General features: G+C 36.2%; 1 protein-coding gene and 1 pseudogene across 1 annotated transcript in view; both read right to left on the reverse strand.

The window, feature by feature from the left end:
* Nucleotides 1-12,194, reverse strand: part of FBXL13 (F-box and leucine rich repeat protein 13) — a 233,922-nt gene that overhangs the window by 27,891 nt on the left and 193,837 nt on the right. Inside the window, exon 18 of the mRNA XM_046020438.1 lies at nucleotides 5,880-5,963. Coding sequence (XP_045876394.1) covers nucleotides 5,880-5,963 — 84 coding nt within the window. The remainder of the gene's footprint in view (nucleotides 1-5,879; nucleotides 5,964-12,194) is intronic.
* On the reverse strand, nucleotides 3,118-3,304 carry LOC123952348 (annotated as a pseudogene).

Raw genomic sequence — 12,194 nt, forward strand, 5'->3', positions numbered from 1 at the left:
AATAAATAAATAAAATCTTTAAAAAAAAAAAAAAGAAAAACAAGGATCCATTTTCTTTTTAACTGGTTTGTTCTCTTATACTATTTTCAAGAAAATAGCAATTTTACTTATGTAGTGTTCTTGATTTTTTTGGATGCTTTTACATACATAAATTTATTTAGTCAATTATATCTAAGTTCCTCTGGATAATGCATTCATTCATTCATAGGAGTAAAAATTAATAAACTACTTCTTCCAAGGGCACATTCTATACTATCTCCTTAGCATTAGAGCAGTTTGGCCGTCAAGATTACCTGTTTTCCGACTCTATTTAACTGAGGTAAATAAATTATCAAACCATTATACTAAATATGTTCAATTTTCATTTACCAATATATATTAGTTTCTTCTTCATTAAATAGAATAATAAGCATAGTAATAGGTAATATACATCATGCACTCTGTGTTAGGAACCATGCTAAGTATTCAGATTTTTTGTTTTTAAAGATTTTAGTTATTTATTTGACAGACAGAGATCACAAGTAGGCAGAGAGGCAGGTAAGGAGGGGGGGGGTAGGAAGCAGGCTCCCTGCTGAGCAGAGAACCTGATGCGGGACTCCATCCCAGGACCCTGGGATCATGACTGAGCTGGAGGCAGAGACATTAGCCCGCTGAGCCACCCAGGCGCCCCTATCCAGATGTTTTATATCATTCAATCTTCACATCAGGAAGACTGTTTTCTTATTATGCCCATTTTTACAAGTGAAGAATCCAAGGCCAGGAGAAGGAAACTAACTTGCCCAAAGTTATACGTCTTCACAGACTAAACCTGTCAAATTCCGTCTGGCTCCAGAGCAGATGTTGGCAAACTGTCAAATTTTTACTTGCCAGCCAGATCTAATCTGCCACCTGTTTTTGTGTGGCCTTCACTCTAAGAATGTCTTTTATGTTTTCAAATGTTGAAATAATCAAAAAATAATATCTCATGACATGTGAAAATTATATGAATTTCAGGTTTTATTGTCCCTAAAGTTTTATTGGGACACAACCCCTGTCATTTGTTTATGTACTGTCTAAGACTTTTTCACCCCACACCAGCAAGTTGAGCAGTTGTGACTGAAACTGTATCACCTTCAAAGTCTGTAATGGAAGCTGTCTGGTCTTTACAGAGAATGTTATAGAAAAGTAACAAGAAAAGGTGACTCCTGTTCTAGAGTGCTAGTTCCTGCCTGTCTCGTGATTATAGCCACTATAGGAGCAATGAATTGTTACAATACTGAGTGAATTGCTTAAGATTATGTGGCCAGGCAGAATCAGGATAAAATTTAGGACTTTGGATTGCTAGGCCCACATTTCCAATATTATATCATTGCCTTTGCTATCAGCGCTAATCTCCACACTTTTTAAAAAATTCTCCACACTTTTAATTCACATAGATATTTAATTTTTAAAATAAAAATACAAATGAAAAGATCATTCTTTAACAGACCAACTTTTATGATTTGCTTTAAATACTGATCACCATTTATTTGGTCTTAGCCTAGAAATATAATCTTGCAGCATCTCTATATACAATTTGGGTATAATAAATATACAGACACATTGAAAAATGTGTATAATCTAACATACACTAAAATGTGCACATAAATTTAATGTACACATACATACTAGGCATAAAGATATACACATTTACATCTAAACATGCAATCTAATGTATGCTAAAACTCACACACATTTAATTTGCAGACATACGCTATACACAGGTATACACTGCCACACATATTTATGTGTAAACACATACACACACTTTTCACTGCGTACACACATGTAAGTCCTTGTGGTAAGCCATAACTAAACTTGATTTCCCCCTCCTCTTTTTTTTTTTTTTTTTGTTTTGTTAAAGATTGTATTTATTTATTTGACAGAGAGAGACACAGCAAGAGAGAGAACATAAGGAGGGGTAGTGGGAGAGGGAGAGGCAGGCTTCCCGCTAAGCAGGGAGTCACATGCAGGGCTTAATCCCAGAACCCTGGGACCATGACCTGAGGCAGACACTTAATGGCTGAGCCACACAGGCGCCCCTCTAATGAAGAAAGGCACCCTTTCTTAATTAACTACCTCAACCTACCAACACCGAAACAATAAAAAAAGATTTGTCCAGCTGCAAATGACCTACATAAAGAAAAATAGGTACATTTGTATGTATGATTATTATGGCATGTATTTATAGCATACTTCATTCCCAAAAATGGGAATGAGAAATATAAACTAGATAAAGAAGGGCAAAAAGCAATTAGAGTAAATAATTGTATTTATTCCATTGGTTATATCCAAACAAGACAGAACTTCCATTTTATCTGTATTGCAACATCCCAGTTAAACCAATTCTTTTGCCAAACTGGACAGTTTGCTAATTAAATGCTCAAGGAAAAGATTTCTTGAGAAATATTTTGTTATGACTGCATCAAACATCTTTTCCAAAATGTGTGTGCCTTTCAAGAGCACATAATTTTTGTTTAACATGATCATTGAATGTCTAATGATCTCAGAAAAAAAAAAAAAAATCAAAGTTGGAAGAAGTAATTAAAACCAGATCCTAAGTCAGTACATCTGAGACTCCAGACACTTAATCTGCATGTGCTGTGGTTTCCAGTAAAACACTAAAATGAGGTAATTTTTTATTCTTATTATGGGCATGACTCTTGCAAAACCTAACCAGGGTAAAAAATGTTTATCTCATTTTTTCTTAAATCATCAGGTTGAATATAAGTTTCGATGCCTTGTGCTAAAAACAGAATCTCCTATATTTACCTTTGAGAAGTAACAAGAAAGTGAATTCTTGATAAATTGTAGATAATCTAAATATCTCAATGCAATCACCTTATCTGACTCCCTTCTCTTTTATAAATCCAAATAAGGAATTGTGAAATTGGTTATGTGTCATTTTCTCCTTTTACCTTCCTTGTCTCATCTCTTTCTGGACTTAATAATTGGGCTGGAGGAGGCACAGAGGAGAAAGATTTTATTATATGCCCAGAAATGTGAACCCGGGAATCTTAGAAGGGTAAAATTGGTTAACAGGCACAACACACACACACACACACACACACACACACACACACACACGCAGGGAGGACAAAATGAGATGATGAAAAAGAGGAAAAATTTTTTCATGAACTTGAATAGCTGATCTTGTGTAACTAATAATTAAATAATATTGTAACTCCCATGCTCCTGTTTCCCCCTTTTTATTTTCTCTTTTAATTAGCAATAATCGCGCCTCGGATAAACCTCATTGGCTACGATACTGCCACTGCGCAAAGCTTATTTTCTCTTTTAGATGAAAAATATATATCAATTTTTAAAAGATCACATTTAAAAAAAATTTTTATTTATTTAGTTGACAGACAAAGATCACAAGTAGGCAGAGAGACAGGCAGAGAGAGAGGGCGGGGAAGCAGGTTCCCTGCTGAACAGAGAGCCTGATGCGGGACTCGATTCCAGGATTCTGGGATCATGACCTGTGCCGAAGGCAGAGGCTTTAACCCACTGAGCCACCCAGGCACCCCAAGATCACATTTTTTTCACTCATCTGTATGACTGTGTGATTAGCATATGGAAGAAGTGCTTTTATCTAAAATCTAAGAGCACCTGGAACTCATAGAGTCAAGGAAAAATGATAGAAAGCACTGGCTTCCTAATACTTAGCCTCATATTTTGATCTGTACTTTCTCATCCCAAGGAACGTTTTAAAAATCCGTTAGTAACTGGTGTATATTAAGAGGCCCTGTCATCACTGTGATAGGTTTCAGTACTACTTAATGATTTGTGGTTAGTGGTCAAATGTAATTGATCACCATATAAGAAATACAACACAATATTAGAATTGTTAACATGTTTTATCTTAATAAACCTTTATTCTATCACCTTGTCAAAAACCTTTTAAAAGCCTGACTAGATCATATTCACGGATAAAATTTTATGTAAATGTATGTTTAAATTTAAAGGAATCGCAGTAGGGTAAATCATTGTGTAAGCTTAGGAGAAACTTTCAGCTTTTTCTCCTAGTAGATTTCAGGCATGTAAATGTTTTGTAACCCCTTTTGGTACTGTAGAGTTAAAATCTTGTCCTACATGGAAGTTGTTAGTCTTCTCTGGGATTTTTTGAAGGATATGATTTCTTCTCTTTAACTCTTTGTACAGTTGAATACACTACTAGGCAGATTCTTTGGGAACTTGTTAGAACCTTAGCACCCAGAGTCTGAAGGTGAGAAAAAATGGCATTGCTTGACACTAGTTCCTCTTAAAGGAGATTTCTTAATGGTGTTACATTTTTCCCTTATGTACCACTAATTGCCCAGGCAGAATGAATTACAGCAAAAATAATTCGAAAACAAATTTGTTCCATTAAGCCATGTTGTCAGTCAACCATTTAGAACAGGAATTTTCCATTTCTACTCTTTATTTCCATAAAACTGTAGTTAGATTATTTTACTGAGAAAGGTATAGGACTTTGGACAGTCATTAACCTCTCTTGGCCTTAATTTCTTCCCCTATAAAATTAGAGAGTTGGTTTAGATGGTTCTAGGATTCCTTCAGCTGCAAAACTCTGAAGTTTTGTGCTAAAGTCTAGACTACCTTTTGACCCCTCATCGTCTATAGCTCACCATTTATATAATATTTTAGCACTCTTCTATGAGTCATGTTTGAACTTCCTGTAATGTCCATTTCCAATTCACAGAAGAGAGCTTCAACTTTGTGGTACTCTGTAGAATTCACAGCTATCAACTTGCGTTATCTTTTATCTCAGTAAGAGTTTCTTTAAAAAAAATTTTTTTTCCTAGCTTAGCCCTGACTTTTTATAAGTGGTTGGGGTTTTTAACTCTCAGGACACATTAAATGGAGTTTCCAGTGTGTTTAACAGTTTGCACATTCCTAGGTTATTGGTTCTCTTTAAAAGTGTTACCTTCCATGATTTACTAATAGGTTACCAGTGTTGTCCTGGTTCAGTACATGGATGGACCTATGATTGTGGTTTTTATTCTTTTTTTTTTTTTTAAAGATTATTTATTTATTTATTTGACAGAGAGAGATCACAAGTAGGCAGAGAGGCAGGCAGAGAGAGTGAGAGGGAAGCAGGCTCCCTGCTGAGCAGAGAGCCCGATGCGGGGCTCGATCCCAGGACCCTGAGATCATGACCTGAGCCGAAGGCAGCGGCTTAAACCACTGAGCCACCCAGGCGCCCCTGGTTTTTATTCTTTTAACAGCACACTGAGATGCTTAATGTTTGAATAAACGTTACACTGAGGCTTGCTCACAATAGCTATTTTATGGCTCCTAGGACATCCCTCAAGACCAGATCTAGGAAATTTACCTTCTCATGAGCTCTTAAAGTACCAGCTGAGCATATAATTATCTATCCTATCCAATTACTTAGCTCGTGCTTTCTGTTATGGTAAAACATGCTGCCCACTGTGTTTGAGTATCTGAAGTTCCTAATTGTTAAGTACCTGGTATAATTTTTCAAACTCTCCCAATTTTCATGGTTAGATTATATAACATTTTTATCTACAGAATATTTTCTTTATATGAGAAGACTTTTACCACATTTCATTTCATCTTTCTCCAAGTGAAATGTCTACCTATCCTTATTTATCCCATAAGTCTAACATTGGGAAGGGAGAGTAGATAGGAAAAATGAGAAAACAAATACTCTTAGTTACCTTAAGCTGTGGAGGCCTGTCTAAAGTCCAGGAGTTTATTTTGTCTTAACCAAGTTCACATATGAGTTAATACATTTGCAATCCACTTATTTTTTTCTACCATGACCTACAAAGATTATTCAATTTGTGCCTAATTTTTAATCATAATTCTTTAACAGAAGGCCTTTATTATCTTACCGTAATTCCAACATCGGTGATTTTATAACACTCAGATAGAGAAAGTTCCTTTAATTTTTTATGTCTGGAAAGTATCATCAAACCCTAAAAATATTTAATATAAAGATCACTTTGTGATTATAATTTAGGCAGCATATTTCTAATATATTATATCTAAATATATTTAACATATATTAAATGTGTTGTATATAATATATATTATATTAATATATATTATGTATTATATATTATTAAATATCATATATATTTATCAAAATATATTCCAATATATTACATCTAAAAATATTTAATATAAAAATCACTTTGTGATTATAATTAGACAGTATATTCCTAATAAAATAACAACCATTTATGTAAACTAAAAAAATAGCTTCTATCTTATATTTCTTTATACTTTAATTATAAAATCACTTTGGCTAGACAACATTATTAAATAAAAACTTCAGGTTGTCTCTAATGTTTTGTAAGAAGTATGACAGAATCTTCCTGAGACAAGGGAAAGAAGAGCAAAAATAAACTATCAAGAATACATAAAAATAAAAGCTTCTGCACAGCAAAGAAAACAACCAACAAAACTAAAAGGCAACCTACTAAATAGAAGATATTTGCAAATGACTTAGCCAATAAAGGGTTAATAACCAAACTATATAAAGAACTTATATAAATCAACACCTAAAAGATGAATAATCCAATTTAAAAATGGGCAGAAGACATGAACAGACATTTCTCCAAAGAAGACATCCAGATGGCCAACAGACACATGATCATCATCACTCATCATCAGAGAAATGCAAATCAAAACTACAAACCTCACACCTGTTAAAATGGCTACAATCAAAAACATAAGAAACAACAAGTGTTGGTGAGGATGTGGAGAAAAAGGAACCCTCTTGCCCTGTTGGTGGGAATACAAACTGATGCAGTCACTGTAGAAAACAGTGTGAAGGTTCCTCAAAAAGTTAAAAATAGGACTATCCTATGATCCAGGAATTACAGTACTGGGTATTTATCCAAATAAAAAAGCAGTAATTAAAAGGGATACATGCATTCATATGCATATAGCCAAATAATGGAAGCAGCCTGTCCATGTATAGATGGATGGATAAAGAAGGTGTATGTGTATATATATATACACATACATATATAACACATATATCTATTATATATATGTATGTATACACACATACATATATATAATATGCAATATAAATAAATATTATATATAATTTTATTTTTAATTTTTTAAAAAGATTTTATTTATTTATTTGACACAGAGAGAGAGACCACAAGTAGGCAGAGAGGCAGGCAGAGAGACAGGGGGAAGCAGGCTCCCCGCTGAGCAGAGAGCCCAATGTTGGGCTCGATCCCAGGACCCTGAGACCATGACCTGAGCCAAAGACAGAGGCTTAACCCACTGAGCCACCCAACCGCCCCTATATATATAATTTTAAACAGAATAGAATCTTGCTATTTGTCACACCATAGATAGAGAGTATAATGCTACGCAGAATAAGTTAGTCATAGAAAGACAAATACTACATGATATCACTCATATGTAGAATTTAAGAAACAAACAGGCAGGGACGCCTGAGTGGCTCAGTCAGTTAAGCAGCTGCCTTTGGCTGGTCATGATCCTAGGGTCCTGAGATGGAGCCCCATGTTGGGCTCCCTGGTCAGCAGGGAGTTGGCTTTTCCCTCTCCCTCAGCCTCTCCTCCCTGCTTGTGTTCTCTCAAATAAACAAAATCTAAGAAAAAGAAAGAAAGAGAACCAAAGGGAAAAAAGAGACAAACCAAGAAACAGACTTTAACTATAGAAAACAAACTGATTACTGGAGTGATTGCTGAAGGGCAGGTTGGGGGATGGATGAAGTAGGTGATGGGATTAGGAAGTGCACTTGTGATGAGCGTGGGGTGATGAAAGGAGTTGTTGAATCACTGTAATGTACACCTGAAACTAATATAACACTATATGTTGTTTTTTTAAAGTTTATTTCTTTTTTATTTTTTATAAACATATAATGTATTTTTATCCCCAGGGGTACAGGTCTGTGAATTGCCAGGTTTACACACTTCACAGCACTCACCATAGCACATACCCTCCCCAATGTCCATAACCCCACTCCCCCTCTCCCAACCCCCACCCCCAGCAATCCTCAGTTTGCTTTGTGAGATTAAGAGTCACTTATGGTTTGTCTCCCTCCCAATACCATCTTGTTTCATTTATTCTTCTCCTATCCCCCTAACCACCCATGTTGCATCTCCACTTCCTCATATCAGGGAAATCATATGATAGTTGTCTTTCTCCGATTAACTTATTTCACTAAGCATGATACCCTCTAGTTCCATCCACGTTGTCGCAAATGGCAAGATTTCATTTCTTTTGATGGCTGCATAGTATTCCATTGTGTATATATACCACATCTTCTTTATCCATTCATCTGTTGATGGACATCTAGGTTCTTTCCAAAGTTTGGCTATTGTAGACATTGCTGCTATAAACATTCGGGTGCACGTGCCCCTTCGGATCACTACGTTTGTATCTTTACGGTATATACCCAGTAGTGCAATTGCTGGCTCATAGGGTAGTTCTATTTTCAACATTTTGAGGAACATCCATGCTGTTTTCCAGAGTGGTCGCACCAGCTTACATTCCCACCAACAGTGTAGGAGGTTTCCCCTTTCTCCGCATCCTCACCAGCATCTGTCATTTCCTGACTTGTTAATTTCAGCCATTCTGACTGGCGTGAGGAAATATCTCATTGTGGTTTTGATTTGTATTTCCCTGATGCCGAGTGATGTGGAGCACTTTTTCATGTGTTTGTTGGCCATCTGGATGTCTTCTTTGCAGAAATGTCTGTTCATGTCCTCTGCCCATTTCTTGATTGGATTATTTGTTCTTTGGGTATTGAGTTTGATAAGTTCCTTATAGGTTTTGGACACTAGCCCTTTATCTGATATGTCATTTACAAATATCTTCTCCCACTCTGTCAGTTGTCTTTTGGTTTTGTTGACTGTTTCCTTTGCTGTGCAAAGACTTGATCTTGATGAAATCCCAATAGTTCATTTTTGCCCTTGCTTCCCTGGCCTTTGGCGATGTTCCTAGGAAGATGTTGCTGCGGCTGAGGTCGAAGAGGTTGCTGCCTGTGTTCTTCTCAAGGATTTTGATGGATTCCTTTCTCACATTGAGGTCCTTCATCTGTTTTGAGTCTATTTTCGTGTGTGGTGTAAGCAAGTGGTCCAATTTCATTTTTCTGCATGTGGCTGTCCAATTTTCCCAGCACCACTTACTGAAGAGGCTCTTTTTACATTGGACATTCTTTCCTTCTTTGTTAAAGATTAGTTGACCATAGAGTTGAGGGTCTATTTCTGGGCTCTCTATTCTGTTCCATTGATCTATGTGTCTGTTTTTGTGCCAGTACCATGCTGTCTTGATGGTGACAGCTTTGTAATAGAGCTTGAAGTCCGGAATTGTGATGCCACCAACTTTGGCTTTCTTTTTCAATATTCCTTTGGCTATTCGAGGTCTTTTCTGGTTCCATATAAATTTTAGTATTATTTGTTCCATTTCTTTGAAAAAAATGGATGGTATTTTGATAGGGATTGCATTAAATGTGTAGATTGCTTTAGGTAGCAGAGACATTTTCACAATATTTATTCTTCCAATCCAGGAGCATGGAACATTTTTCCATTTCTTTGTGTCTTCCTCAATTTCTTTCATGAGTACGTTATAGTTTTCTGCATATAGATTCTTAGCCTCTTTGGTTAGGTTTATTCCTAGGTATCTTATAGTTTTGGGTGCAATTGTAAATGGGATTGACTCCTTAAGTTCTCTTTCTTCTGTCTTGTTGTTGGTGTAGAGAAACGCAACTGATTTCTGTGCATTGATTTTATATCCTGACACTTTACTGAATTCCTGTACAAGTTCTAGCAGTGTTGGAGTGGAGTCTTTTGGGTTTTCCACATATAGTATCATATCATCTGCGAAGAGTGATAGTTTGACTTCTTCTTTGCCAATGTGGATGCCTTTAATTTCCTTTTGTTGTCTGATTGCTGAGGCTAGGACTTCCAGTACTATGTTGAATAGCAGTGGTGATAATGGAAATCCCTGCCGTGTTCCTGACCTTAGCGGAAAAGCTTTCGGTTTTTCTCCATTGAAAATGATATTTGCGGTGGGTTTTTCATAGATGGCTTTGATAATATGGAAGTATGTGCCCTCTATCCCTACACTTTGAAGAGTTTTGATCAGGAAGGGATGCTGTACTTTGTCAAATGCTTTTTCAGCATCGATTGAGAGTATCATATGGTTCTTGTTCTTTCTTTTATTAATGTGTTGTATCACATTGATTGATTTGTGGAATTTGAACCAAGTTTGCAGCCCTGGAATAAATCCCACTTGGTCGTGGTGAATAATCCTTTTAATGTACTGTTGAATCCTATTGGCTAGTATTTTGGTGAGAATTTTTGCATCTGTGTTCATCAAGGATATTGGTCTGTAGTTCTCTTTTTTGGTGGGATCCTTGTCTGGTTTTGGTTTCAAGGTGATGCTGGCCTCATAAAATGAGTTTGGAAGTTTTCCTTCCCTTTCTATTTTTTGGAACAGTTTCAGGAGAATAGGAATTAGTTCTTCTTAAATGTTTGGTAGAATTCCCCTGGGAAGCCGTTTGGCCCTGGGCTTTTGTTTGTTTGGAGATTTTTGATGACTGTTTCAATCTCCTTACTGGTTATGGGCCTGTTCAGGTTTTCTATTTCTTCCTGGTTCAGTTGTGGTAGTTTATATGTCTCTAGGAATGCATCCATTTCTTCCAGATTGTCAAATTTGTTGGCGTAGAGTTGCTCATAGTATGTTCTTATAATTGTCTGTATTTCTTTGGTGTTAGTTGTGATCTCTCCTCTTTCATTCATGATTTTATTTATTTGGGTCCTTTCTCTTTTCTTTTTGATAAGTCTGGCCAGGGGTTTATCAATCTTATTAATTCTTTCAAAGAACCAGCTCCTAGTTTTGTTGATTTGTTCTGTTTTTTGTTTGTTTGTTTGTTTGTTTTTGTTTTTGTTTTTGTTTGTTTCTATTTCATTGATTTCTGCTCTGATCTTTATGATTTCTCTTCTCCTCCTGGGTTTAGGGTTTCTTTTGTTCTTTCTCCAGCTCCTTTAGGTGTAGGGTTAGGCTGTGTACTTGAGACCTTTCTTGTTTCTTGAGAAAGGCTTGTACTGCTATATATTTTCCTCTCAGGACTGCCTTTGCTGTGTCCCACAGATTTTGAACCATTGTGTTTTCATTATCATTTGTTTCCATGAATTTTTTTCAATTCTTCTTTAATTTCCTGGTTGACCCATTCATTCTTTAGAAGGATGATGTTTAGTCTCCACGTATTTGGGTTCTTTCCAAATTTCCTCTTGTGATTGAGTTCTAGCTTCAGAGCATTGTGGTCTGAAAATATGCAGGGAATGATCCCAATCTTTTGATACCAGCTGAGACCTGATTTAGGACCCAGGATGTGATCTATTTTGGAGAATGTTCCATGTGCACTAGAGAAGAATGTGTATTCTGTTGCTTTGGGATGAAATGTTCTGAATATATCTGTCATGTCCATCTGGTCCAGTGTGTCATTTAAGGCCTTTATTTCCTTGTTGATCTTTTGCTTGGATGATCTGTCCATTTCAGTGAGGGGAGTGTTAAAGTCCCCTACTATTATTGTATTATTATTGATGTGTTTCTTTGATTTTGTTATTAATTGGTTTATATAGTTGGCTGCTCCCACGTTAGGGGCATAGATATTTAAAATTGTTAGATCTTCTTGTTGGACAGACCCTTTGAGTAGGATATAGTGTCCTTCCTCATCTCTTATTATAGTCTTTGGCTTAAAATCTAATTGATCTGATATAAGAATTGCCACCCCAGCTTTCTTCTGATGCCCATTAGCATGGTAAATTGTTTTCCACCCCTCACTTTAAATCTGGAGGTGTCTTCGCGTCTAAAATGAGTTTCTTGTAGGCAACATATAGATGGGTTTTGTTTTTGATTCATTCTGATACCCTGTGTCTTTTGACTGAGGCATTTAGCCCATTTACATTCAGGGTAACTATCAAAAGAGATGACTTTAGTGCCATTGTATTGCCTGTAAGGTGATTCTTACTCTATCGTCTCTGTTCCTTTCTGATCTACTACTTTTAGGCTCTCTCTTTGCTTAGAGGACCCCTTTCAATATTTCCTGTAGAGCTGGTTTGGTGTTTGCAAATTCTTTCAGTTTTTGTTGTCCTGAAAGCTTTTTATCTCTCCTTCTATTTTCAATGGTAGCCTAGCTGGATATAGTATTC

This window comes from Meles meles, chromosome 10 (genome assembly GCF_922984935.1).
Source record: "Meles meles chromosome 10, mMelMel3.1 paternal haplotype, whole genome shotgun sequence".
Lineage (NCBI taxonomy): Eukaryota > Metazoa > Chordata > Mammalia > Carnivora > Mustelidae > Meles > Meles meles.